The sequence below is a fragment of the Ammodytes marinus genome (assembly GCF_949987685.1).
Source record: "Ammodytes marinus genome assembly, chromosome: 12".
Classification (NCBI taxonomy): Eukaryota; Metazoa; Chordata; class Actinopteri; order Uranoscopiformes; family Ammodytidae; genus Ammodytes; species Ammodytes marinus.
This window is the reverse complement of record NC_137216.1, coordinates 29481724-29505442: the sequence shown is the minus strand read 5'-3', so window position 1 is coordinate 29505442 and position 23719 is coordinate 29481724. Positions and strand designations below refer to the sequence as shown.

Below are 23719 nucleotides of genomic sequence, written 5' to 3'. Positions count from 1 at the left end.
CACAGCTGTATTCAGTACTTTGGATGGTTTTTTACTTTAAAAGTCGCATACTGATTTTTTTTTGTGTGAAAGATTGATTCACTACAGTTCATCTAGACACATGAAAATAAAAATAAAAAAGCATCTGAAAAAAAAAGTGTATTTTGCAATGTCAAGGTTTTGGCCAACAAAAAAAACAATATGTCGGATGCAGTTCAACAAGCAATTCAGTGTGTCACTACTACACTGTAAACTCTGAAACAATTATGAGAAAATAAAAAAAAACAGTGTTGTAAGGAATGGGGCGGGTGGATTATGAATCCTTTGGATACCGCCTCCTGTTTGCGTCTGGCCACATCGCCTCATCGACATCACACTCAATGTCATCCTTTGAGAAGCAACAGCGAATATATTCCTGATATTCAGTCTAAATTACCTAATTATGGGGCTATTGTGTATATGGGCTGGACTCTCTGCCCAGACTCCTATAGTGTTAGGCCATGATCTATAACATGGTCCACTATAGTGACCCTGTCTCCGTCTGTTGCCTTCTTTGTCCTCGTCCTCCTACCGCTCTCTCTTGTCCTCTTCCCCTGACTCTTACTGTCTCACAAAGAAGCTGAGCTCACCTGAGGACTATTATTTGTAGTGCTAAGGCTCACACTGATTGGTATTCAATTAGTTTTATTTTGTACTTTTCGTGTGTGTGAGTCTGTGTGATTTTCCAAGTTTGGTTGTGTTTTAATTAGATGTGTTTTCCCAATGAGTGCAGGAGATTTCCTTTTTGAACAATGTGTCTTATGTATAAAACAGTGTGTAGTGTTTTGCAAGAAGTGTGTTGGAGAATTTCAAACACAGTGCAAAGCACATATTGTGTTTGTAGGGTTGGTGCTTGTGTTTAGGGCATGGTCACCAAAGTTAGAGGTTGTGATGCTTTGGGCATAGCAACCACTGTTAGTGTTTAATTCCCCGCTCAGGAGGATAACTCAGATTATTGGCAGAGGTGATTTTACACCAATAAAGACATATTTATGAACGAGGATATTGATTTTAGCTAATAAATTACTTAAAATGTTACACAGTGTCCCTTTAAGGAAATATTCTAATTCGATAGTTCAGAAAAACTGATAACAACGTTTGCAACAGAAATAAAGCACAAAGAGTCAGGAGTCAGATTTCAAAAGCATCAGCAGAAACTTTAGTTTAGATTTGCAAGAATGAGCAAATTCACATGTTACACAAATGCAACAGAGAAATCAACTGAAGATAGTACACAGGATCAGAGCTTTTATCTCCACAAATGTGTGTGCGTTGTTACATTTCGTGTGTGTGTGTGTGTGTGTGTGTGTGTGTGTGTGTGTGTGTGTGTGTGTGTGTGTGTGTGTGTGTGTGTGTATGTGTGTGTGTGTGTGTGTGTGTGTGTGTGTGTGTGTGTGTGTGTGTGTGTGTGTGTAACCACAGAAGATGCTCTCACAGGATGCAGGTGTTATAATTCATAGTTGGTCCAATCAAGTAATGCATTGGGAGTTTTAGGGAGTTTTCCTCCAATTGTTTCTCATGAATCTTTTTGCCATGTTCTCATGTGAATGTGAACAAGTAAAAAAAACCCAGATGTGTTACGTTCACTGGGACAAAGTTTACAGCAAGTATGAATGTTTAAGCGATAAATGTTATACAATTATTAAGGAATATATATTTTCTCTGACGGACACCTCTTCTCATATATTGAGGTGATGGTAGGGAGTGTGGTCTTGGTTATGCATTGGGCCATTTTCACCGCCCTCTGCAGTGATGTCTGGTCCTTGATGGTTCAGTTACCTTGAGCTGAAATCAATGAACAGTAAACCTTACGTAGGAGTTACTCAGGTCCAGGTGGAAACATAATGTCTCATTTAAAAACAAACAGAGGGGGGGCGCCCTTAGCTCAGTTGGTAGGGCGTCCCCCCCCATGGGCCTCGGCCAGCAGCGGACCCGGGTTTGATTCCAGCCCGCGGTCGTTCTCTGCATATCACTCCCCTCTCTGCCCCATTTCAACTCTGTCTCTACACTATCAATAAAGCATAAAAATACCAAAAAAAAAAAAAAAAAAAAAAAAAAAAAACAGAGCACTGCCAAGGAGTATTCAGTTGATTAACAGGTTGAATTCAGGTAGAGAGCCAACCTCAAGTATAATGCACTATGCACTGTCTATTGTCTGTTCATATAAGGTCTGTCACTTTGTGGATCATTGTCTGAGTCTGTATAGTTCAAGCCACTGTCCTTTAAAACACTTCTGTCTATTTCAATTCACTGAACTCAGCAGTGTCTCCTGTAGAGTAAAGCCTAACTCCAGCATAGAGCGGCTGAGTGAATGTGGTCTGGACTCTGTGGAGGAGAGTCATGGTTTCAGAGACGCTGTAGAAGGACAGAACACCTGCACTGTGATCCAGGTACACTCCTATTCCGGAGGACTGAGGACCTGAGACGGGAGTATGGACACTGTTGTGCCTAAACACATACTTGTTTGTGAACCAATATAAGGCCCAAGATTTGTCATTGTTTCCAAAAAAACTGTCATCCCCTGCTCTGCTGATATTCTTGTATGCGACTGCTACACCAACGTTGTCGCCTCTCCACTCCACCTCCCAGTACCAACGTCCAGTCAGACTCTCTGTACTCAGGACCTGAGGTTGCCTAGTGAATCTGTCTGTGTGACTAGGATAAGACTGACGTTGACCCATGTTTCTTGCTTTCCTGTTCCCATCAGATAATAACAGACATGTGTTTGCTGTGTTTGGATCCAGTGTGATTCCATATAGATATCTTAAGAAGTCAGCTCTGGTCTTGGGCTCTGGTTGAGGCAGTGAAACATCCACTCGAGTCTCTGTCAGTGAGATGTTTGTCCATGTCTCTCTCAGGACGTCCTGTAGCTTCTCTCTGGCTTCTGACACAGCCGCTGTCACGTCCTCAAAGTATCTCAGAGGACGGATGTTGATGCTGTATGAGTGTGTAGATTCACTGAGTGCAGACAGTGAGCGGTAGTCGTGTAGAAACTGGTTGTGATCCTCTGTGTGTGAAACGGGGAAGAACATTTACAAAATATCTTTAATTGACATAGAAATTCATTTGAAGGGTCTTTTATTGCCGCCGTAAAATAGACAATTCTTTTTTTTGGTGATTTTAACGGTCAGCTTAAAAAATGGACCGCTAGGCAGTCGTAGGACTTTCCTAAACACACAACTTGAATCTATACTGCTCCTCAATTATATCGTATAAACTTCTATTGGAGTGCAGTCTGCATTTCATATCATTTAAAGTGGTATTAAAAAAAGTATTTAAAGCAGCTCCGAGTAACATTTAAATATCTTTTAAACAGCCTCATGTTTCCTCTGATAATCATAAATTACCTTTAACAGCAAACGAGACCATCAGTGCAAAGAAAGACGTTTTTATATAGTTTTTATTACTGCGTTTGGTCTGGTCGCACACCCAGTCCGATTTTCGGTTCGCGCGTGCAGGCTCTTTGGTCACATATCCGTATTGGTCGCAGATTTCAGAGTGGCGCAAAAACGCTTTGTTTGAGACAGTTATTTGTCGTCATAAATGACTGATAACGGGGCTGAACCATCAAAGAAAAAAAAGAAAATGCAATGAAGAAAAGCTAAAAGGGAGAGTGGTAGACGAGCGGAAGGACGTTGCCAAGCAACGTATACACCATTTCACGGGATCGAATTGCAGTGTTTACTGTGGCTCAGGTGGTTAAGCTGGTTGGCCAATGATCCTAGGGTTGGCGGTTCGATCCCAGCCCGGCCACTTGTGTCATGGTCGTTGTGTCCCTGGGCAAGACACTTCACCCACCTTGCCTCGTGTGAATGTGTATGACTGCTGTATGTTTGAGGTGGTGGTCGGAGGGGCCGATGGCGCTGAATGGCAGCCTCGCTTCTGTCAGTCTGCCCCAGGGCAGCTGTGGCTACTATGGTAGTTTACCACCACCGGTATGACTGTGTGTGAACGAATTGTCTGGAACCCTGTAAAGCGCTTTGAGTATCATGAAAGGCGCTATATAAATCCAAGCAATTATTATTATTATTATTATTATTATAAATGAATGAGCGATAGCCTACTAAAACAAAGTTTACTTTGCCTCACCAGCATCATCAGATGACCATTATTCGTCTGAAATAATAATTATTTATAACAACATAAACACATGACCTCATCGTGATCCACACTAACTGCCGTCTCGTTCATTCGCTTTGTGTGAGGACACGTAATCTTTCAGCTCCGTGAGAGAGAGTAGTTAGGTGACGCTGCTGCATCAACTCATTGCAATCAGGTGTGTGTCGCACTTACTGGCATTAGTTGATGCTGTGTCACTAACCACTCTCACGGAGCCGAAAAGAGTCCGGTGCCCTCACACTTTCTACACACGGACATGCACTATATCGCTTCCTGATTATTTGAATCTCGCACGCCCGGCACGAGCTAGAAAACAGCTTCACGACAGCTGGCGTCGTAAAAATACTACCGCTTTTGTCCAAAGGGGCCGCCAAGGGACCAAGTTACTCGTAGTGGCTTTAATAGTCTTAAATGTAATTTGGAAAATCCTGATAAAGGGGACAAGGTATTTTCAAATATTTGATAAAATCGCCCTGGAAATGATCCAAAATGCCCCAAAACACATTTCACACAGAAAAAAAAGTTAATTTCCTACCGTAGTGTGCCAGCGTCTTCAGCTCAGCGTCTCTCCTCTTCAAATCAGCGATATCCAACTCCAGCTTTTCCTGAAGATCTTTGACTCGACTCACTTCAGTTTCCTGTTGGGATCTGAGCTGCTGCTTCACATCAGAGCCTGTTTTCTGGATGAGACGGATCAGCTCGGCGAAGGTCTTCTCATTGTGCTCCACTGCTTTATCAGCAGAGCCATTGATAGCCTCCACCTCCTGTTGGAGAACCTTTACATCTTTCTCTACGTCCAGGATTCTCTTCTGGATGTTTAGTCGACTTCCCTCGAGCTCTTTCTGCTTCTCAGTAAATTCTGCTGCAGCTGACACTGTGTCGTGGCCTTTGTGTTCGTCCATTGAACACAGATAACAGATACACTGCTGATCAGTACGGCAGAAAATCTTCATTACCTCATTGTGACGAGAGCAGAGGTTCTCCTGGAGATTCTTGGAGGGCTCCACCAGCTTGTGTTTCTTGAATGTCGGTGATTCGTAGTGAGGCTGGAGGTGTTTCTCACAGTAAGAGGCCATACAGAACAGACAGGACTTGAGGGCTTTCAGTTTTCTCCCAGTGCAGAAATCACAGGCCACATCGTCAGGTCCAGCATAGCAGTGATCAGCAGGAGCAGCTTGGAGTCCAGTCTTCTTCAGTTCCTCCACTAAATCTGCTATTATGGTGTTTTTCAGCAGCACAGGCCTTGTTGTGAATGTCTGCCTACACTGAGGGCAGCTGTAGAGTTGTTTACAATCCTCTTGATCCCAGTGGGTTTTAATACAGTCCATACAGTAGCTGTGTCCACAGTGAAGACCCACCGGATCCTTCAGTAGCTCCAGACATATCGAACAAGAGAAAGTTTCCCGATCCAAAACTCCTGCCTGCGCCATTTCCCCTCTCTGTGTCAGTGACTGTGTGAGTTTCACTTCCTTGAAACTGCACCCAGTGTGTGTGTGTGTGCGTGTGTAGTGAATGGGGCGTGTCAGCTGATTCTAGTTGGTTACACCCATTGTCAAGCTGTAGTTGTAAAGGGGAGGGACCAAGGACAGGTATGGACATAGTGGAGCTGTTTGAAAGTTTGTAAGCAATATATCAAGTTTCTTTTAATTCGCTCTTCTAGTCTATTCTATACTTGATGTATTTGAATCTTGATGTATTTCTTGCCCCCTGTAAAGCACTTTGAATGGCTTTGTGTCTGAATTGTGCTTTAAAAATAGACTTGCCTTGCCTTGCCTACTGTATGCAAAACAAGTTATTCTTATTTTGAACTACTTGGTTTGTTTGTAATGTTACCTCACCATTTACACACACACACACACACACACACACACTGGCTATCACAGCAGCTCCTGTATAATCACAGGTTGTAACATTTGTGCACTATAGGCTGTTAATTATCAGTATGACCTTTATTTGGATATGAAATAGCCGTTTATAAATCCTTCAGATTCTTTATAAAGGTGCAGCAGACCCACATTCTATCCCAGGAGTGACAGAGCAACATGAGGGCGTTGAGATCAATGTTCAAGTTAAACTGTCTGGGACTCATTCCTGATGGTAACCATAGGGATCAACTGTTATCAGTTCCACCACTATTTCATACATATACAAACTTCTACAAACTAAGAATTTCAACAGTTGTGCCTGAACTCATTCTCCGTCATAAAGAAAACAAACAAAACCAAGTCGGTGAAAATGTTTATTAAGCACATTGAACAGTGTTACAACATATGTGAGTTTGTAGAAATCAACAATGTTAAGTTTTGTTACTTATGAATAATAAGTTTTTCCCAACAAAATATTATTCATTGGCTCAAATATTGGCAGTTTCCCTTCAAACCTAGGAGTTTTAGTTTTAGCCTCAAAATATAGTTTCTTTAGCGCAGACAGTTGCCTTGAAAATGTGAGTATTCTTAACTTTACATTTTTCCATCAGACACCACATTACATTTATTTACATGATGACATATTCCAGGCTTCTCCTCCCAAAATTCAGGATACACAGAAAAAGTAATATCATGATATAATACCATCACCATCCAAAACATGAAAAATACAGCGATGTACATTTAAGGTCATATCTCCCACCCCCTTCCTGTGGGATACTTGCCACCGTGCCTAACAACTTTTCTGGGGGAAACCCTGTACAGATATATAGCACATCCCACACACAGAGACACACAATAGCAGTGTTTCCCACAGCACATTCTAGTTAAGGCGGCCACCTAAACTAATGCAACTAAAGATGTTACTGAAGGATTTGCGGTGAGGAAGTAGAATTCTTGCTGCAAATTTGGCCAGATGAAAAAACTTAAAAAACAATCTGATACAAGTACGCTCCAAATCCCAAACCCGCCCGCTAATAGACGTGGTGACGTAGGGCAAGAAGCAAAGGTGCCTACTAGGTCCAGATCTTTAGGAGTAGTGTGAGTACAGGCCAGCGGGGGAGCGGAGAGGGAGGGGGGCAATCATGTTTGGGCAAGGTACAGGGCAAATTTCCCTGGTGTGAGTGCGTCCTAACATATGTCACTTTCTTGTCATTACACAGTAAAAGTTTACAATGCAACGGAATGTAGGTGGGTCTCACCAGAACGCAAACATCAGCTTGAGCAACGTGCATCTTTGAAAATAGATACAGTAAACAGTATATCTGTGCAGCAAATAGATATACAACAGTTAGAACTACAGTAAAGGGCAAGTAGTGCAAAAAGAGAGTGCGAGGGAGCCAGTGTGAGATAGGGATGGGTACTTTGTCTGACAGCTGAGGGGAAGAAGCTGTTCTTAGTCCTGTATAGTTCAACCCACTGTCCTTTCAAACACTTCTGTCTATTTCAATTCACTGAACTCAGCAGTGTCTCCTGTAGAGTAAAGACAAACTCCAGCATAGAGCGGCTGAGTGAATTTGGTCTGGACTCTGTGGAGGAGAGTCATGGTTTCAGAGACGCTGTAGAAGGACAGAACACCTGCACTGTGATCCAGGTACACTCCTATTCTGGAGGACTGAGGACCTGAGACGGGAGTATGGACACTGTTGTGCATAAAGTCCAACCTGTTTGTGAACCAATATAAGGCCCAAGATTTGTCATTGAATCCAAATAAACATTCACCCCGTGCTCTGATGATATTCTTGTATGCGACTGCTACACCAACTCCATAGCCTCTCCACTCCACCTCCCAGTAACGACGTCCAGTCAGACTCTCTGTACTCAGGACCTGATAAGCAACAGTGAATCTGTCTGTGTGACTAGGATAAGACTGTTCTCCCATGAATGTTGCTTTCCTGTTCCCATCAGATAATAACAGATATGCGTTTACTGTGTTTGGATTCAGTGTGATTCCACATGAATATCTTAAGAAGTCAGCTCTGGTCTTGGGCTCTGGTTGAGGCAGTAAAACATCCACTTGAGTCTCTGTCAGTGAGATGTTTGTCAATGTCTCTCTCAGGACGTCCTGTAGTTTCTCTCTGGCTTCTGACACAGGCGCTGTCACGTCCTCAAAGTATCTCAGAGGACGGATGTTGATGCTGTATGAGTGTGTAGATTCACTGAGTGCTGGCAGTGAGCGGTAGTCGTGTAGAAACTGGTTGTGATCCTCTGTGTTTGGAACAGGGAAGAACATTTACAAAATATATATATGGGTTTTTTTAGGATTATTTTTTGGGCATTTTCAAGCTTTATTAGATAGTACAGAGTTGAAATGGGGAGACAGAGAGAGAGAGAGAAAGAGAGAGAGAGAGAGAGAGAGAGAGAGAGAGAGAGAGAGAGAGGAAGAACTGCAGTAAAGGTCCACGGGTCAGATTTGAACCCGGGACCACTGCAACGAAGGCCGGAGCCCCCAAAATATCTTTAATTGCCCTTGAAATTCATTTGAAGGGGTCTTTTAATGCCACCGTAAAATTAGACAATTATTTTTTGGGTGATTTTGACGGTAAACTTTTTATATGCATTTGCCAGAGTTTAAACGTGGACAGCTAGGCATTCGTAGGACTTTCCTAAACACACAACTTGAATCTCTACTGATCCTCCATTATATCGTAGAATCTTCTATTGGAGGGCAGTTGGCATTACATATCATTCAAAGTGGTAATAAAAAGCTAAGGGCTTAGGGTCTAAGAGCAGGGTGTCATACTGTATAGAATGTTAAGCCTACTGAGGTAAATGTCTATTTGTGATATTTGGCTATACAAATAAAACTGATTGGATTTGATTTGATTTGATTTGATTTGATTTGATTTGATTTGATTTGATTTGATTTGATTTGATTTGATTTGATTTGAAAAAAAATATTTAATAGCATTACATTTGAATGGGAAAATTCTGATAGAGGGGACAAGGTATTTCCCAATATTTGATAAAATGTCCCTGGAAATGATCCATAATACCCCAAAACACATTTCACACAGTAACAAAATTAGTGAATTTCCTACCGTAGTGTGCCAGCGTCTTCAGCTCAGCGTCTCTCCTCTTCAAATCAGCGATATCCAACTCCAGCTTTTCCTGAAGATCTTTGACTCGACTCACTTCAGTTTCCTGTTGGGATCTGAGCTGCTGCTTCACATCAGAGCTTGTTTTCTGGATGAGACGGATCAGCTCGGCGAAGGTCTTCTCACTGTGCTCCACTGCTTTATCAGCAGAGCCATTGATAGCCTCCACCTCCTGTTGGAGAACCTTCACATCTTTCTCTACGTCCTGGATTCTCTTCTGGATGTTTAGTCGACTTCCCTCAAGCTCTTTCTGCCTCTCAGTAAATTCTGCTGCAGCTGACACTGTGTCGTGGCCTTTGTGTTCGTCCATTGAACACAGATAACAGATACACTGCTGATCAGTACGGCAGAAAATCTTCATCACCTCATTGTGACGAGAGCAGAGGTTCTCCTGGAGATTCTTGGAGGGCTCCACCAGCTTGTGTTTCTTTAATGGAGGGACATCATAGTGAGGCTGGAGGTGTTTCTCACAGTAAGAGGCCAGACACTGTAGACAGGACTTGAGGGCTTTCAGTTTTCTCCCAGTGCAGAAATCACAGGCCACATCTTCAGGTCCAGCATAGCAGTGATCAGCAGGAGCAGCTTGGAGTCCAGTCTTCTTCAGTTCCTCCACTAAATCTGCTATAATGGTGTTTTTCATCAGCACAGGCCTCAAAGTGAATTTCTGCCTACACTGAGGGCAGCTGTAGATATGTTTACAATCCTCTTGATCCCAGTGGGTTTTAATACAGTCCATACAGTAGCTGTGTCCACAGTTAAGAGTCACCGGATCCTTCAGTAGCTCCAGACATATCGAACAAGAGAAAGTCTCCCGATCCAAAACTCCTGCCTGCGCCATTTCTCCTCTCTCTGTCAGTGACTGTGTGAGTTTCACTTCCTTGAAAACTGCACCTAGTGTGTATGTGTGTGTGTGTGTGTGTGTGTGTGTGTGTGTGTGTGTGTGTGTGTGTGTGTGTGTGTGTGTGTGTGTGTGTGTGTGTGTGTGTGTGTGTTGTGTGTGTGTGTGTGTGCGTGTGTGTGTGTGCCTGTGTGTGTCATGTCAGCTGATTCTAGTTGGTTACACCTATCATCAAACTGGACAGGTAGCTCTAAAGGGGAGGGAACAAGGACAGGTATGTACATAGTGGAGCTGTCTGAAAGTTTGAAAGCAGTTTTTTCATTTGCTCTTCTAATGTCTATTCTATACTTGACGTATTTTAATCTTGATGTATTTCTTGCCCCTGTAAAGCACTTTGAATGGCCTTGTGTCTGAATTGTGCTTTAAAAATAGACTTGCCTTGCCTTGCCTACTGTATGCAAAACAAGTTATTCTTCTTTTGAACTACTTGGTATGTTTGTAATGTCATCTCACCATTTACACACACACACACACACACTGGCTATCACAGCAGCTCCTGTTTAATCACAGGTTGTAACATTTGTTCACTATAGGCTGTTAATCATCAGTATGACCTTTTATTTGGATATGAAATACCCGTTTATAAATCCTTCAGATTCTCTCTCAAGGTGCAGCAGACCAACATTCTATCCCAGGAATGTCAGAGCAACATGAGGGCGTTGAGATCAATGTTCAAGTTAAACTGTCTGGGACTCATTCCTGATGGTAACCGGGGAGATCAACTGTTATCAGTTCCACCACTATTTCATACATATACAAACTTCTACAATCTAAGAATTTCAACAGTTGTGCCTGAACTCATTCTCTGTCATAAAGAAAACAAACAAAACCAAGTCGGTGAAAATGTTTATTAAGCACATTTAACAGTGTTACAAAATATCTGATTTTGTAGAACTAAAACAATTTATGTTTTGTAACTTATGAATAATAAGTTTTTCCCAACAAAATATTATTCATTGGCTCAAATATTGGCAGTTTCCCTTCAAACCTAGGAGTTTTAGTTTTAGCCTCAAAATATAGTTTCTTTAGCGCAGACAGTTGCCTTGAAAATGTGAGTATTCTTAACTTTAAATTTTTCCATCAGACACCATATTACATATATTTACATGATGAGATATTCCAGGCTACTCCTCCCAAAATTCAGGATACACAGAAAAAGTAATATCATGATATAATACCATCACCGTCCAAAACATGAAAAATACAGCAATATACATTATAGTTCATATCACCCACCCCATGTGTGATACTTGCCACAGTGCCTAACAACTTTTCTGGGGGAAACCCTGTACAGATATATAGCACATCGCACACACACAGACATAATAGCAGTGTTTCCCACAGCTCATTCTAGTTAAGGCGGCCACCTAAACTAATGCAACTAAAGATGTTACTGAAGGATTCACGAAGAGGAAGTATAATTCTTGCTGCAAATTTGGTCGGATAAAAAAATTCAAAAACAATTAGATACAAGTACGCTCCAAATCCCAAACCAGCCCGCTTATAGACGTGGTGACATAAGGCAAGAAGCAATGGTGCCTACTAGGTCAAGATCTTTAGGAGCAATGTGAGTACAAGCCAGTGGGGGAGTGAAGAGAGAGGGGGACAATCATGCTTTGGGCAAGGTACAGGGAAAATTTGCCTGGTGTGAGTGCGCCCTCAAATATGTCCTGTGGGAAACACTGTATAGTTTAACCCACTGTCCTTTAAAACACTTCTGTCTATTTCAATTCACTGAACTCAGCAGTGGTTCCTTTACCCCAAAGACAAACTCCAGCATAGAGCGGCTGAGTGAATGTGGTCTGGACTCTGTGGAGGAGAGTCATGGTTTCAGAGACGCTGTAGAAGGACAGAACACCTGCACTGTGATCCAGGTACACTCCTATTCTGGAGGACTGAGGACCTGAGATGGGAGTATCTACTCTGTTGTGCCTAAACACATACTTGTTTGTGAACCAATATAAGGCCCAAGATTTGTCATTGGCTCCAAATAAACATCCACTCCCTGCTCTGCTGATATTCTTGTATGCGACGGCTACACAAACTAAAGCACCTCTCCACTCCACCTCCCAGTAACAACGTCCAGTCAGACTCTCTGTACTCAGGACCTGATTATAATAATAACCAGTAAATCTGTCTGTGTGACTAGGATAAGACTGTTGTTCACCCATGTTTGTTGCTTTCCTGTTCCCATCAGATAATAACAGCTCTGTGTTTGCTGTGTTTGGATCCAGTGTGATTCCACGTGAGTATCTTAAGAAGTCAGCTCTGGTCTTGGGCTCTGGTTGAGGCAGTAAAACATCCACTTGAGTCTCTGTCAGTGAGATGTTTGTCCATGTCTCTCTCAGGACGTCCTGTAGCTTCTCTTTGGCTTCTGACACAGCCGCTGTCACGTCCTCAAAGTATCTCAGAGGACGGATGTTGATGCTGGATGAGTGTGTAGATTCACTGAGTGCTGACAGTGAGCGGTAGTCGTGTAGAAACTGGTTGTGATCCTCTGTGTGTGAAACGGGGAAGAAAATTTACAAAATATCTTTAATTGAACACACAACTTGAATCTATACTGCTCCTCCATCATATCGTATAAACTTCTATTGGAGGGCAGTTGGCAGTACATATCATTCAAAGTGGTATTAAAAATATATTTAATAGTAGGGCTCAAACGATATGTGTATCGAATCGAGAATCGCGATACACAGAGCCACGATCCCGCATCGCGGTGTGAGAAGGCAGAATCGCGTTCTTTTTTTTTAAGGTTGAAGGGTTTGGCGATTTTTAATTTTAATTTTTTATTTTATATGAATGTTGAAGGGTTTGGTGAAAGTTCAGGTTATTTGGTATTAAATGTTAATTAAGTTAACTGTTATTATAAATGTTATTTAAATAAAATGCTTTTCAAATTTAAAAAATCGTAGTATGTATCGAATCGTGGGTCAAAAATCGTCATACAAATCGAGTCGTGAGCTTTTGTATCGTTACAGCCCTATTTAATATTCTGAAATTTGATTTGGAAAATCCTGAACAAGGTATTTTTAAACATTTGATAAAATCACCCTGGACATGATCCAAAATGCCCCAAACACATTTCACACAGAAACAAAAAAAGTGAATTTCCTACCGTAGTGTGCCAGCGTCTTCAGCTCAGCGTCTCTCCTCTTCAAATCAGCGATATCCAACTCCAGCTTTTCCTGAAGATCTTTGACACGACTCACTTCAGTTTCCTGTTGGGATCTGAGCTGCTGCTTCACATCAGAGCTTGTTTTCTGGATGAGACGGATCAGCTCGGCGAAGGTCTTCTCACTGTGCTCCACTGCTTTATCAACAGAGCCATTGATAGCCTCCACCTCCTGTTGGAGAACCTTCACATCTTTCTCTACGTCCAGGATTCTCTTCTGGATGTTTAGTTGACTTCCCCTGAGCTCTTTCTGCTTCTCAGTAAATTCTGCTGCAGCTGGCACTGTGTCGTGGCCTTTGTGTTCCTCCATTAAACACAGATAACAGATACACTGCTGATCAGTACGGCAAAAAATCTTCATCACCTCATTGTGACGAGAGCAGAGGTTCTCCTGGAGATTCTTGGAGGGCTCCACCAGCTTGTGTTTCTTTAATTGAGGGACATCATAATGAGGCTGGAGGTGTTTCTCACAGTAAGAGGCCAGACACTGTAGACAGGACTTGAAGGCTTTCAGTTTTCTCCCAGTGCAGAAATCACAGGCCACATCTTCAGGTCCAGCATAGCAGTGATCAGCAGGAGCAGCTTGGAGTCCAGTCTTCTTCAGTTCCTCCACTAAATCTGCTAACATGGTGTTTTTCATCAGCACAGGCCTCAAAGTGAATTTCTGCCTACACTGAGGGCAGCTGTAGATATGTTTACAATCCTCTTGATCCCAGTGGGTTTTAATACAGTCCATACAGTAGCTGTGTCCACAGTTAAGAGTCACCGGATCCTTCAGTAGCTCCAGACATATCGAACAAGAGAAAGTTTCCCGATCCAAAACTCCTGCCTGCGCCATTTCTCCTCTCTGTGTCAGTGACTGTGTGAGTTTCACTTCCTTGAAAACTGCACCTAGTGTGTATGTGTGTGTGTGTGTGTGTGTGTGTGTGTGTGTGTGTGTGTGTGTGTGTGTGTGTGTGTGTGTGTGTGTGTGTGCGTGTGTGTGTGTGTGTGTGTGTGTGTGTGTGTGTGTGCGTGCTTGCGTGTGTGTGTGTGTGTGTGTGTTTGCGCAGTGAATGGGGTGTGTGTCATGTCAGCTGATTCTAGTTGGTTACACCCATCATCAAACTGGACAGGTAGCTCTAAAGGGGAGGGAACAAGGACAGGTATGTACATAGTGGAGCTGTCTGAAAGTTTGAAAGCAGTTTTTTCATTTGCTCTTCTAATGTCTATTCTATACTTGACGTATTTGAATCTTGATGTATTTCTTGCCCCCGTAAAGCACTTTGAATGGCTTTGTGTCTGAATTGTGCTTTAAAAATAGAATTGCCTTGCCTTGCCTACTGTATGCAAAACAAGTTATTCTTCTTTTGAACTACTTGATATGTTTGTAATGTCACCTCACCATTTACACACACACACCCACACCCACACACACACTGGCTATCACAGCAGCTCCTGTTTAATCACAGGTTGTAACATTTGTTCACTATAGGCTGTTAATCATCAGTATGACCTTTTATTTGGATATGAAATACCCGTTTATAAATCCTTCAGATTCTCTCTCAAGGTGCAGCAGACCCACATTCTATCCCAGGAGTGACAGAGCAACATGAGGGCGTTGAGATCAATGTTCAAGTTAAACTGTCTGGGACTCATTCCTGATGGTAACCATGGGGATCAACTGTTATCAGTTCCACCACTATTTCATACATATACAAACTTCTACAAACTAAGAATTTCAACAGTTGTGCCTGAACTCATTCTCTGTCATAAAGAAAACAAACAAAACCAAGTCGGTGAAAATGTTTATTAAGCACATTGAACAGTGTTACAAAATATCTGAGTTTGTAGAACTAAAACAATTTATGTTTTGTAACTTATGAATAATAAGTTTTTCCCAACAAAATATTATTCATTGGCTCAAATATTGGCAGTTTCCCTTCAAACTTAGGAGTTGTAGCTTTAGCCTCAAAATATATTTTCTTTAGCGCAGACAGTTGCCTTGAAAATGTGAGTATTCTTAACTTTTACATTTTTCCATCAGACACCATATTACATTTATTTACATGATAACATATTCCAGGCTGCTCCTCCCAAAATATATGTTACACAGAAAAAGTAATATCATGATATAACACCGTCACAGTCAAAAACATGAAAAATACAGCAATATACATTTAGGGTCATATCGCCCACCCCCTTCCTGTGGGATACTTTCCACAGTGCCTAACAACTTTTCTGGGGGAAACCCTGTACAGATATAATGCACATCACACACACAGAGACATAATAGCAGTGTTTCCCACAGCTCATTCTAGTTAAGGCGGCCACCTAAACTAATGCAACTAAAGAGGTTACTGAAGGATTTGCGGTGAGGAAGTATAATTCTTGCTGCAAATTTGGCCGGATTAAAAAATTCAAAAACAATTGGATACAAGTACGCTCTAAATCCCAAACCCGCCCGCTTATAGACGTGGTGACGTAGGGCAAGAATAAATGGTGCCTACTAGGTCCAGATCTTTAGGAGCAGTGTGAGTACAGGCCAGCGGGGGAGCGGAGAGGGAGGGGGGCAATAATGTTTGGGCAAGGTACAGGGCAAATTTGCCTAGTGTGAGTGCGTCCTAACATATGTCCTGTGGGAAACACTGTATAGTTTAACCCACTGTCCTTTAAAACACTTCTGTCTATTTCAACTCACTGAACTCAGCAGTGGTTCCTAGAGACCAAACACCAACTCCAGCATAGAGCGGCTGAGTGAATGTGGTCTGGACTCTGTGGAGGAGAGTCATGGTTTCAGAGACGCTGTAGAAGGACAGAACACCTGCACTGTGATCCAGGTACACTCCTATTCTGGAGGACTGAGGACCTGAGACGGGAGTATGGACATTGTTGTGCCTAAACTCATACCTGTTTGAGAACCAATATAAGGCCCAAGATTTGTCATTGTTTCCAAATCCACATTTATCCCCTGCTCTGCTGATATTCTTGTATGCGACTGCTACACAGACTTGTACGCCTCTCCACTCCACCTCCCAGTACCAACGTCCAGTCAGACTCTCTGTACTCAGGACCTGAGGATACACAGTGAATCTCTCTGTGTGTCTAGGATAAGACTGTGGTTTACCCATGCATGTTGCTTTCCTGTTCCCATCAGATAATAACAGATATGTGTATGCTGTGTTTGGATCCAGTGTGATTCCACGTGAACATCTTAAGAAGTCAGCTCTGGTCTTGGGCTCTGGTTGAGGCAGTAAAACATCCACTTGAATTTCTGTCAGTGAGATGTTTGTCCATGTCTCTCTCAGGACGTCCTGTAGCTTCTCTCTGGCTTCTGACACAGCCGCTGTCACGTCCTCAAAGTATCTCAGAGGACGGATGTTGATGCTGGATGAGTGTGTAGATTCACTGAGTGCAGACAGTGAGCGGTAGTCGTGTAGAAACTGGTTGTGATCCTCTGTGAAACGGGGAAGAACATTTATGATAAATCTTTATTTGAACACACAACTTGAATCTATACTGCTCCTCCATTATATCGTATATACTTCTATTGGAGGGCAGTTGGCATTACATTTCATTCAAAAATATATTTAATAGTAGGGCTCTAACGATATGTGTATCGAAACGAGAATCGCGATACACAGAGCCACGATCCCGCATCGCGGTGTGAGAAGGCAGAATCGCGTTCTTTTTTTTTAATGTTGAAGGGTTTGGTGAAGGTTCAGGTTATGTGTTATTAAATGTGACATTAAGTTAACTGTTATTATGAATGTTATTTAAATAAAATGCTTTTCAAATTTCAAAAATCGTTTTATCGAATCATGGTTCAAATACAAATCGAATCGTGAGTTTTTGTATCGTTACAGCCCTTTTTCAGTAGTCTTACATTTTTGGGGGAAAATCCTGATAGAGGGGACAAGGTATCTTCAAACATAAAATTGCCCTGGAAATTTTCTAAAATGCCCCAAACACATTTCACACAGAACATTTTTTTGTGAATTTCCTACCGTATTGTGCCAGCGTCTTCAGCTCAGCGTCTCTCCTCTTCAAATCAGCGATATCCAACTCCAGCTTTTCCTGAAGATCTTTGACTCGACTCACTTCAGTTTCCTGTTGGGATCTGAGCTGCTGCTTCACATCAGAGCTTGTTTTCGGGATGAGACGGATCAGCTCGGCGAAGGTCTTCTCACTGTGCTCCACTGCTTTATCAGCAGAGCCATTGATAGCCTCCACCTCCTGTTGGAGAACCTTCACATCTTTCTCTACGTCCAGGATTCTCTTCTGGATGTTTAGTCGACTTCCCTCGAGCTCTTTCTGCTTCTCAGTAAATTCTGCTGCAGCTGACACTGTGTCGTGGCCTTTGTGTTCGTCCATTAAACACAGATAACAGATACACTGCTGATCAGTACGGCAGAAAATCTTCATTACCTCATTGTGACGAGAGCAGAGGTTCTCCTGGAGATTCTTGGAGGGCTCCACCAGCTTGTGTTTCTTGAATGTCGGTGATTCGTAGTGAGGCTGGAGGTGTTTCTCACAGTAAGAGGCCAGACACTGTAGACAGGACTTGAGGGCTTTCAGTTTTCTCCCAGTGCAGAAATCACAGGCCATGTCTTCAGGTCCAGCATAGCAGTGATCAGCAGGAGCAGCTTGGAGTCCAGTCTTCTTCAGTTCCTCCACTAAATCTGCTATTATGGTGTTTTTCATCAGCACAGGCCTCAAAGTGAATGTCTGCCTACACTGAGGGCAGCTGTAGACATGTTTACAATCCTCTTGATCCCAGTGGGTTTTAATACAGTCCATACAGTAGCTGTGTCCACAGGCAAGACCCACCGGATCCTTCAGTAGCTCCAGACATATCGAACAAGAGAAAGTTTCCCGATCCAAAACTCCTGCCTGCGCCATTTCTCCTCTCTGTGTCAGTGACTGTGTGAGTTTCACTTCCTTGAAACTGCACCTAGTGTGTGTGTGTGTGTGTGCGTGCAGTGAATGGGGCGTGTCAGCTGATTCTAGTTGGTTACACCCATTGTCAAGCTGTAGTTGTAAAGGGGAGGGAACAAGGACAGGTATGAACACAGTGGAGCTGTTTGAAAGTTTGTAAGCAATATATCAAGTTTTTTTTATTCGCTCTTCTAATGTCTATTCTATACTTGATTTTTTTTAATCTTGATGTATTTCATGCCCCCTAAAGCATTTCGAATGGCCTTGTGTCTGAATTGTGCTATAAAAATAGAATTGCCTTGCCTTGCCTACTGTATGCAAAACAAGTTATACTTCTTTTGAACTACTTAGTATGTTTGTAATGTTACCTCACCATTTACACACACACACACACACACACACACACACACACACTGGCTATCACAGCAGCTCCTGTATAATCACAGGTTGTAACATTTGATCACTATAGGCTGTTAATCATCAGTATGACCTTTTATTTGGATATGAAATAGCCGTTTATAAATCCTTCAGATTCTCTCTCAAGGTGCAGCAGACCAACATTCTATCCCAGGAATGTCAGAGCAACATGAGGGCGTTGAGATCAATGTTCAAGTTAAACTGTCTGGGACTCATTCCTGATGGTTACCATGGGGATCAACTGCTATCCATTGAACCACTATTTCATACGTTTACAAACTTCTACAAACTAAGAATTTCAACAATTGTGCCTGAACTCATTCTCTGTCATAAAGAAAACAAACAAAACCAAGTCGGTGAAAATGTTTATTAAAAACATTGAACAGTGTTACAACATATCTGGGTTTATAGAACTCAAAAATGTTAAGTGTTGTTACTTATGAATAACAAGTTACTCTCAACAAAATATAATTTGTTGGGCTCTAATGTAGACAGTTTCCCTTCAAACCTAGGAGTTTTAGTTTTAGCCTCAAAATATAACAAAAGTTAGTGCACACAGTTGCCTTGAAAATGTGAGTATTCTTAACTTTTTAATTATTGCATCGGACACCATATTACATTTATTTACATGATGAGATATTCCAGGCTGCTCCTCCCAGAATACAGAATACACAGCAAAAGTAATATCATGATATAATACCATCACCATCCAAAACATGAAAAATACAGCGATGTACATTTAAGGTCATATCTCCCACCCCCTTCCTGTGGGATACTTGCCACAGTGCCTAAGGACTTTTCTTGGGAAAACCCTGTACAGATATATTGCACATCACACACACACAGACACACAATAGCAGTGTTTCCCACAGCTCATTCTAGTTAAGGCGGCCACTTAAACTAATGCAACTAAAGAGGTTACTGAAGAATTTGCGATGAAGAAGTATAATTCTTGCTGCAAATTTGTCCGGATGAAAACATTCAAAAACAATCGCGAACCCGCCCGCGTATATACGTGGTGACGTAGGGCAAGAAGCAATGGTGCCTACTAGGTCAAGATCTTTAGGAGCAGTGTGAGTACAGGCCAGCGGGGGAGCGGAGAGGGAGGGGGGCAATCATGTTTGGGCAAGTTACATGGCAAATTTTCCTGGTGTGAGTGCGTCCTAACATATGTCACTTTCTTGTCATTACACAGTAAAAGTTTACAATGCAACGAAATGTAGGTGGGTCTCACCAGAACGCAAACATCAGCTTGAGCAACGTGCATCTTTGAAAATAGATACAGTAAACAGTATATCTGTGCAGCAAATAGATATACAACAGTTATAACTACAGTAAAGGGCAAGAAGTGCAAAAAGAGAGTGCGAGGGAGCCAGTGTGAGATAGGGATGGGTACTTTGTAAGCAGTCTGCCAGCTGAGGGGAAGAAGCTGTTCTTAGTCCTGTATAGTTCAACCCACTGTCCTTTCAAACACTTCTGTCTATTTCAATTCACTGAACTCAGCAGTGGCTCCTGAGTAAAGAAAAACTCCAGCATAGAGCGGCTGAGTGAATGTGGTCTGGACTCTGTGGAGGAGAGTCATGGTTTCAGAGACGCTGTAGAAGGACAGAACACCTGCACTGTGATCCAGGTACACTCCTATTCTGGAGGACTGAGGACCTGAGACGGTAGTATGGACACTGTTGTGACTAAACACATACCTGTTTGTGAGCCAATATAAGGCCCAAGATTTGTCATTGTTTCCAAAATCACATCCACCCCCTGCTCTGCTGATATTCTTGTATGCAACTGCTACACCAACGTTGTTGCCTCTCCACTCCACCTCCAAGTAACAACGTCCAGTCAGACTCTCTGTACTCAGGACCTGAGAAGCACCAGTGAATCTGTCTGTGTGTCTAGGATGAGACTGTGGTTGACCCATGTATATTGCTTTCCTGTTCCCATCAGATAATAACAGCCTTGTGTGTGCTGTGTTTGGATCCAGTGTGATTCCACGAGTATCTTAAAGGTACGAACACACTGCACTCCGCGGCGCGGCGGTTGGCCACGCGAATTGCAGGTTCCGCGCCGCGTGATCATTTTGGCTCATTTGGCTCATTTGTGTCCGCCGCCGCCGGCCGCTTGCCGCCCGCCGGCCGATGACTCATTGATAGCGCATGTGGTTCCGAACTGAGTGACGTCCTTTCTTGCCCCTATGTTTAGAAGTGCAGGGGCAAGAACGGACACTAAGAGTAGGTGCATTTCCGTTAAAGGTATCAACCTATGGAACCAATTGGACTCTGAACTAAAAACGTGCAACTCTATTAAAAAATTCAAAAGGAATTTCAAAACCAAGGTAATAGAAAGATATAAAGCGTCATTATGACTTTGTTTTTGCTTTGTTTTAGTTTTTTTGTTGTTTTTCTTTTTTTCGAATATTATATTGTATTATGTGTTGTGTTATATTATGTTATCTTATCTTATGTTGTATTCATGGTAAATTATGTTTATAGTATATTATATTCATATTTATGGTATATTTATAATATTGTGTCATCTTAGGTTACATTGTATTATGTTATATTGTATCTTATTATATTATATTATGTTCTGTTATGTTATGCTATGTTGTGTAAGCGTAGAAAATGATATATTTTAGAGGTTAAAATATGAATATATATATTATATTTTTTGTGTATTATATTTATAGTATTATATTATATTATGTTATATTGTATTGTATTATGTCATATTGTATCTTGTTGTATTGTATTATATTATATTATGTATTTGCAGAGAGTTATATATTTGTAAACGTTAAAAAAAAATATATATATATATATAGTATATATACAGTTTATGTATTTTTCTTTATATATATAATTAATAATGGTAAATGAAGGTGTTAATAATGAACTTACTATTATTGTAAAAAGGGTCGGCATAATAAGCCTCGGCTTCAGCCTAGACCTTTTCGGCCATTATTTTTTTTTTTTTGTATTGATCGTATGTGATGTGCTTTGATGGACCGAAATAAAGGTTTACTACTACTACTACTACGTCGGGAGGAGCTCAACGCTGATCGGCTATTGCGGCCGGCGACGGAAACTTCAATATCTTCATCTTCCGCGTCGCCCCTATCGCGCGGCCCCTGGCCGCGCCGCGTGAACCGCTCGCCGCCGGCCGCCGGTTCGCGCGGCGGGGCTCGATATACATCTTCAAACTCGCCGCGCGGCAATGTGTGTTCGTCCCTTAAGAAGTCAGCTCTGGATCTGTCTGTGTGACTAGGTCCAGTCAGACTCTCTGTACTCAGAAACTGAGGATAATAATAATCAGTGTCAGTGAATCTGTCTGTGTGACTAGGATAAGACTGTTGTTGATCCATGTTTGTTGCTTTCCTGTTCCCATCAGATGATAACAGCCATGTGTTTGCTGAGTTTGGATCCAGTGTGATTCCACGTGAATATCTTAAGAAGTCAGCTCTGGTCTTGGGCTCTGGTTGAGGCAGTAAAACATCCACTTGAGTCTCTGTCAGTGAGATGTTTGTCCATCTCAGGATGTCCTGTAGCTTCTCTCTGGCTTCTGACACAGCCGCTGTCACGTCCTCAAAGTATCTCAGAGGACGGATGTTGATGCTGGATGAGTGTGTAGATTCACTGAGTGCAGACAGTGAGCGGTAGTCGTGTAGAAACTGTTTGTGATCCTCTGTGTGTGAAACGGGGAAGAAAATTTACAAAATATCTTTAATTGAACACACAACTTGAATCTATACTGCTCCTCCATTATATCGTATAAACTTCTATTGGAGGGCAGTTGGCATTACATTTCATTCAAAGTGGTATTAAAAAAAATATTTAATAGTAGGGCTCTAACGATATGTGTATCGAATCGAGAATCGCGATACACAGAGCCACGATCTTTTTAAAGTTTGAAAGGTTTTGCCATTTTTTATTTTTATTTTTTATTTTATATGAATGTTGAAGGGTTTGGTGAAGGTTCAAGTTATTTGATATTAAATGTGACATTAAGTTAACTGTTATTATGAATGTTATTTAAATAAAATGCTTTTCAAATTAAAAAAATCGTTGTATGTTTCGAATCGTGGGTCAAAAATCGTGATACAAATCGAATCGTGAGCTTTTGTATCGTTACAGCCCTATTTAATATTCTTAAATTTGATTTGGAAAATCCTGATAGAGGGGACAAGGTATTTCCCAACATAAGATAAAATCACCCTGGAAATGATCCAAAATGCCCCAAACACATTTAACATTTCACACAGAAAAAGAAAATTGTGAATTTCTTACCGTATTGTGCCAGCGTCTTCAGCTCAGCGTCTCTCCTCTTCAAATCAGCGATATCCAACTCCAGCTTTTCCTGAAGATCTTTGACTCGACTCACTTCAGTTTCCTGTTGGGATCTGAGCTGCTGCTTCACATCAGAGCTTGTTTTCTGGATGAGACGGATCAGCTCGGCGAAGGTCTTCTCACTGTGCTCCACTGCTTTATCAGCAGAGCCATTGATAGCCTCCACCTCCTGTTGGAGAACCTTCACATCTTTCTCTACGTCCAGGATTCTCTTCTGGATGTTTAGTCGACTTCCCTCGAGCTCTTTCTGCTTCTCAGTAAATTCTGCTGCAGCTGACACTGTGTCGTGGCCTTTGTGTTCGTCCATTGAACACAGATAACAGATACACTGCTGATCAGTACGGCAGAAAATCTTCATTACCTCATTATGACGAGAGCAGAGGTTCTCCTGGAGATTCTTGGAGGGCTCCACCAGCTTGTGTTTCTTGAATGTCGGTGATTCGTAGTGAGGCTGGAGGTGTTTCTCACAGTAAGAGGCCATACAGAACAGACAGGACTTGAGGGCTTTCAGTTTTCTCCCAGTGCAGGAATCACAGGCCACATCTTCAGGTCCAGCATAGCAGTGATCAGCAGGAGCAGCTTGGAGTCCAGTCTTCTTCAGTTCCTCCACTAAATCTGCTAACATGGTGTTTTTCATCAGCACAGGCCTCAAAGTGAATGTCTGCCTACACTGAGGGCAGCTGTAGAGTTGTTTACAATCCTCTTGATCCCAGTGGGTTTTAATACAGTCCATACAGTAGCTGTGTCCACAGTGAAGACCCACCGGATCCTTCAGTAGCTCCAGACATATCGAACAAGAGAAAGTT

At 42.0% G+C, this 23719-nt stretch overlaps 5 protein-coding genes across 5 annotated transcripts in view; 1 reads left to right on the top strand and 4 right to left on the bottom strand.

The window, feature by feature from the left end:
• The window catches only part of f5 (coagulation factor V), a gene marked incomplete at both ends in the record, with an annotated part of 70928 nt that overhangs the window by 33642 nt on the left and 13567 nt on the right, over positions 1-23719 (top strand). The gene's annotated exons all lie outside the window — the stretch shown is intronic.
• On the bottom strand, positions 2213-5567 carry LOC307258659 (tripartite motif-containing protein 16-like; the record flags this gene model as incomplete). Its single annotated transcript, XM_080038289.1, has 2 exons — positions 2213-3025; positions 4673-5567. The coding sequence occupies 2 exons, from the start codon at positions 5565-5567 to the stop codon at positions 2256-2258; spliced, it is 1665 nt and encodes a 554-aa protein (XP_079894415.1). The 3' UTR covers positions 2213-2255.
• Positions 7288-9998, bottom strand: LOC307258660 (tripartite motif-containing protein 16-like; the record flags this gene model as incomplete). The annotated part of the gene is made up of 2 exons (XM_080038290.1): positions 7288-8270; positions 9104-9998. The coding sequence occupies 2 exons, from the start codon at positions 9996-9998 to the stop codon at positions 7504-7506; spliced, it is 1662 nt and encodes a 553-aa protein (XP_079894416.1). The 3' UTR covers positions 7288-7503.
• The window catches only part of LOC307258397 (uncharacterized protein), a gene marked incomplete at its 5' end in the record, with an annotated part of 12717 nt that continues 29 nt past the window's right edge, over positions 11032-23719 (bottom strand). Inside the window, 4 exons of the mRNA XM_080037919.1 lie at positions 11032-12555; positions 13177-14106; positions 21517-22251; positions 22854-23719. The exon at positions 22854-23719 is cut by the window's right edge and continues 29 nt beyond it. Of these exons, the coding sequence (XP_079894045.1) occupies positions 11780-12555; positions 13177-14106; positions 21517-22251; positions 22854-23719 (3307 nt within the window). The 3' untranslated portion in view covers positions 11032-11779. The remainder of the gene's footprint in view (positions 12556-13176; positions 14107-21516; positions 22252-22853) is intronic.
• On the bottom strand, positions 15120-18114 carry LOC307258658 (tripartite motif-containing protein 16-like; the record flags this gene model as incomplete). Its single annotated transcript, XM_080038288.1, has 2 exons — positions 15120-16669; positions 17220-18114. 2 exons carry the CDS (start codon positions 18112-18114, stop codon positions 15900-15902), a joined length of 1665 nt encoding a protein of 554 aa, XP_079894414.1. The 3' UTR covers positions 15120-15899.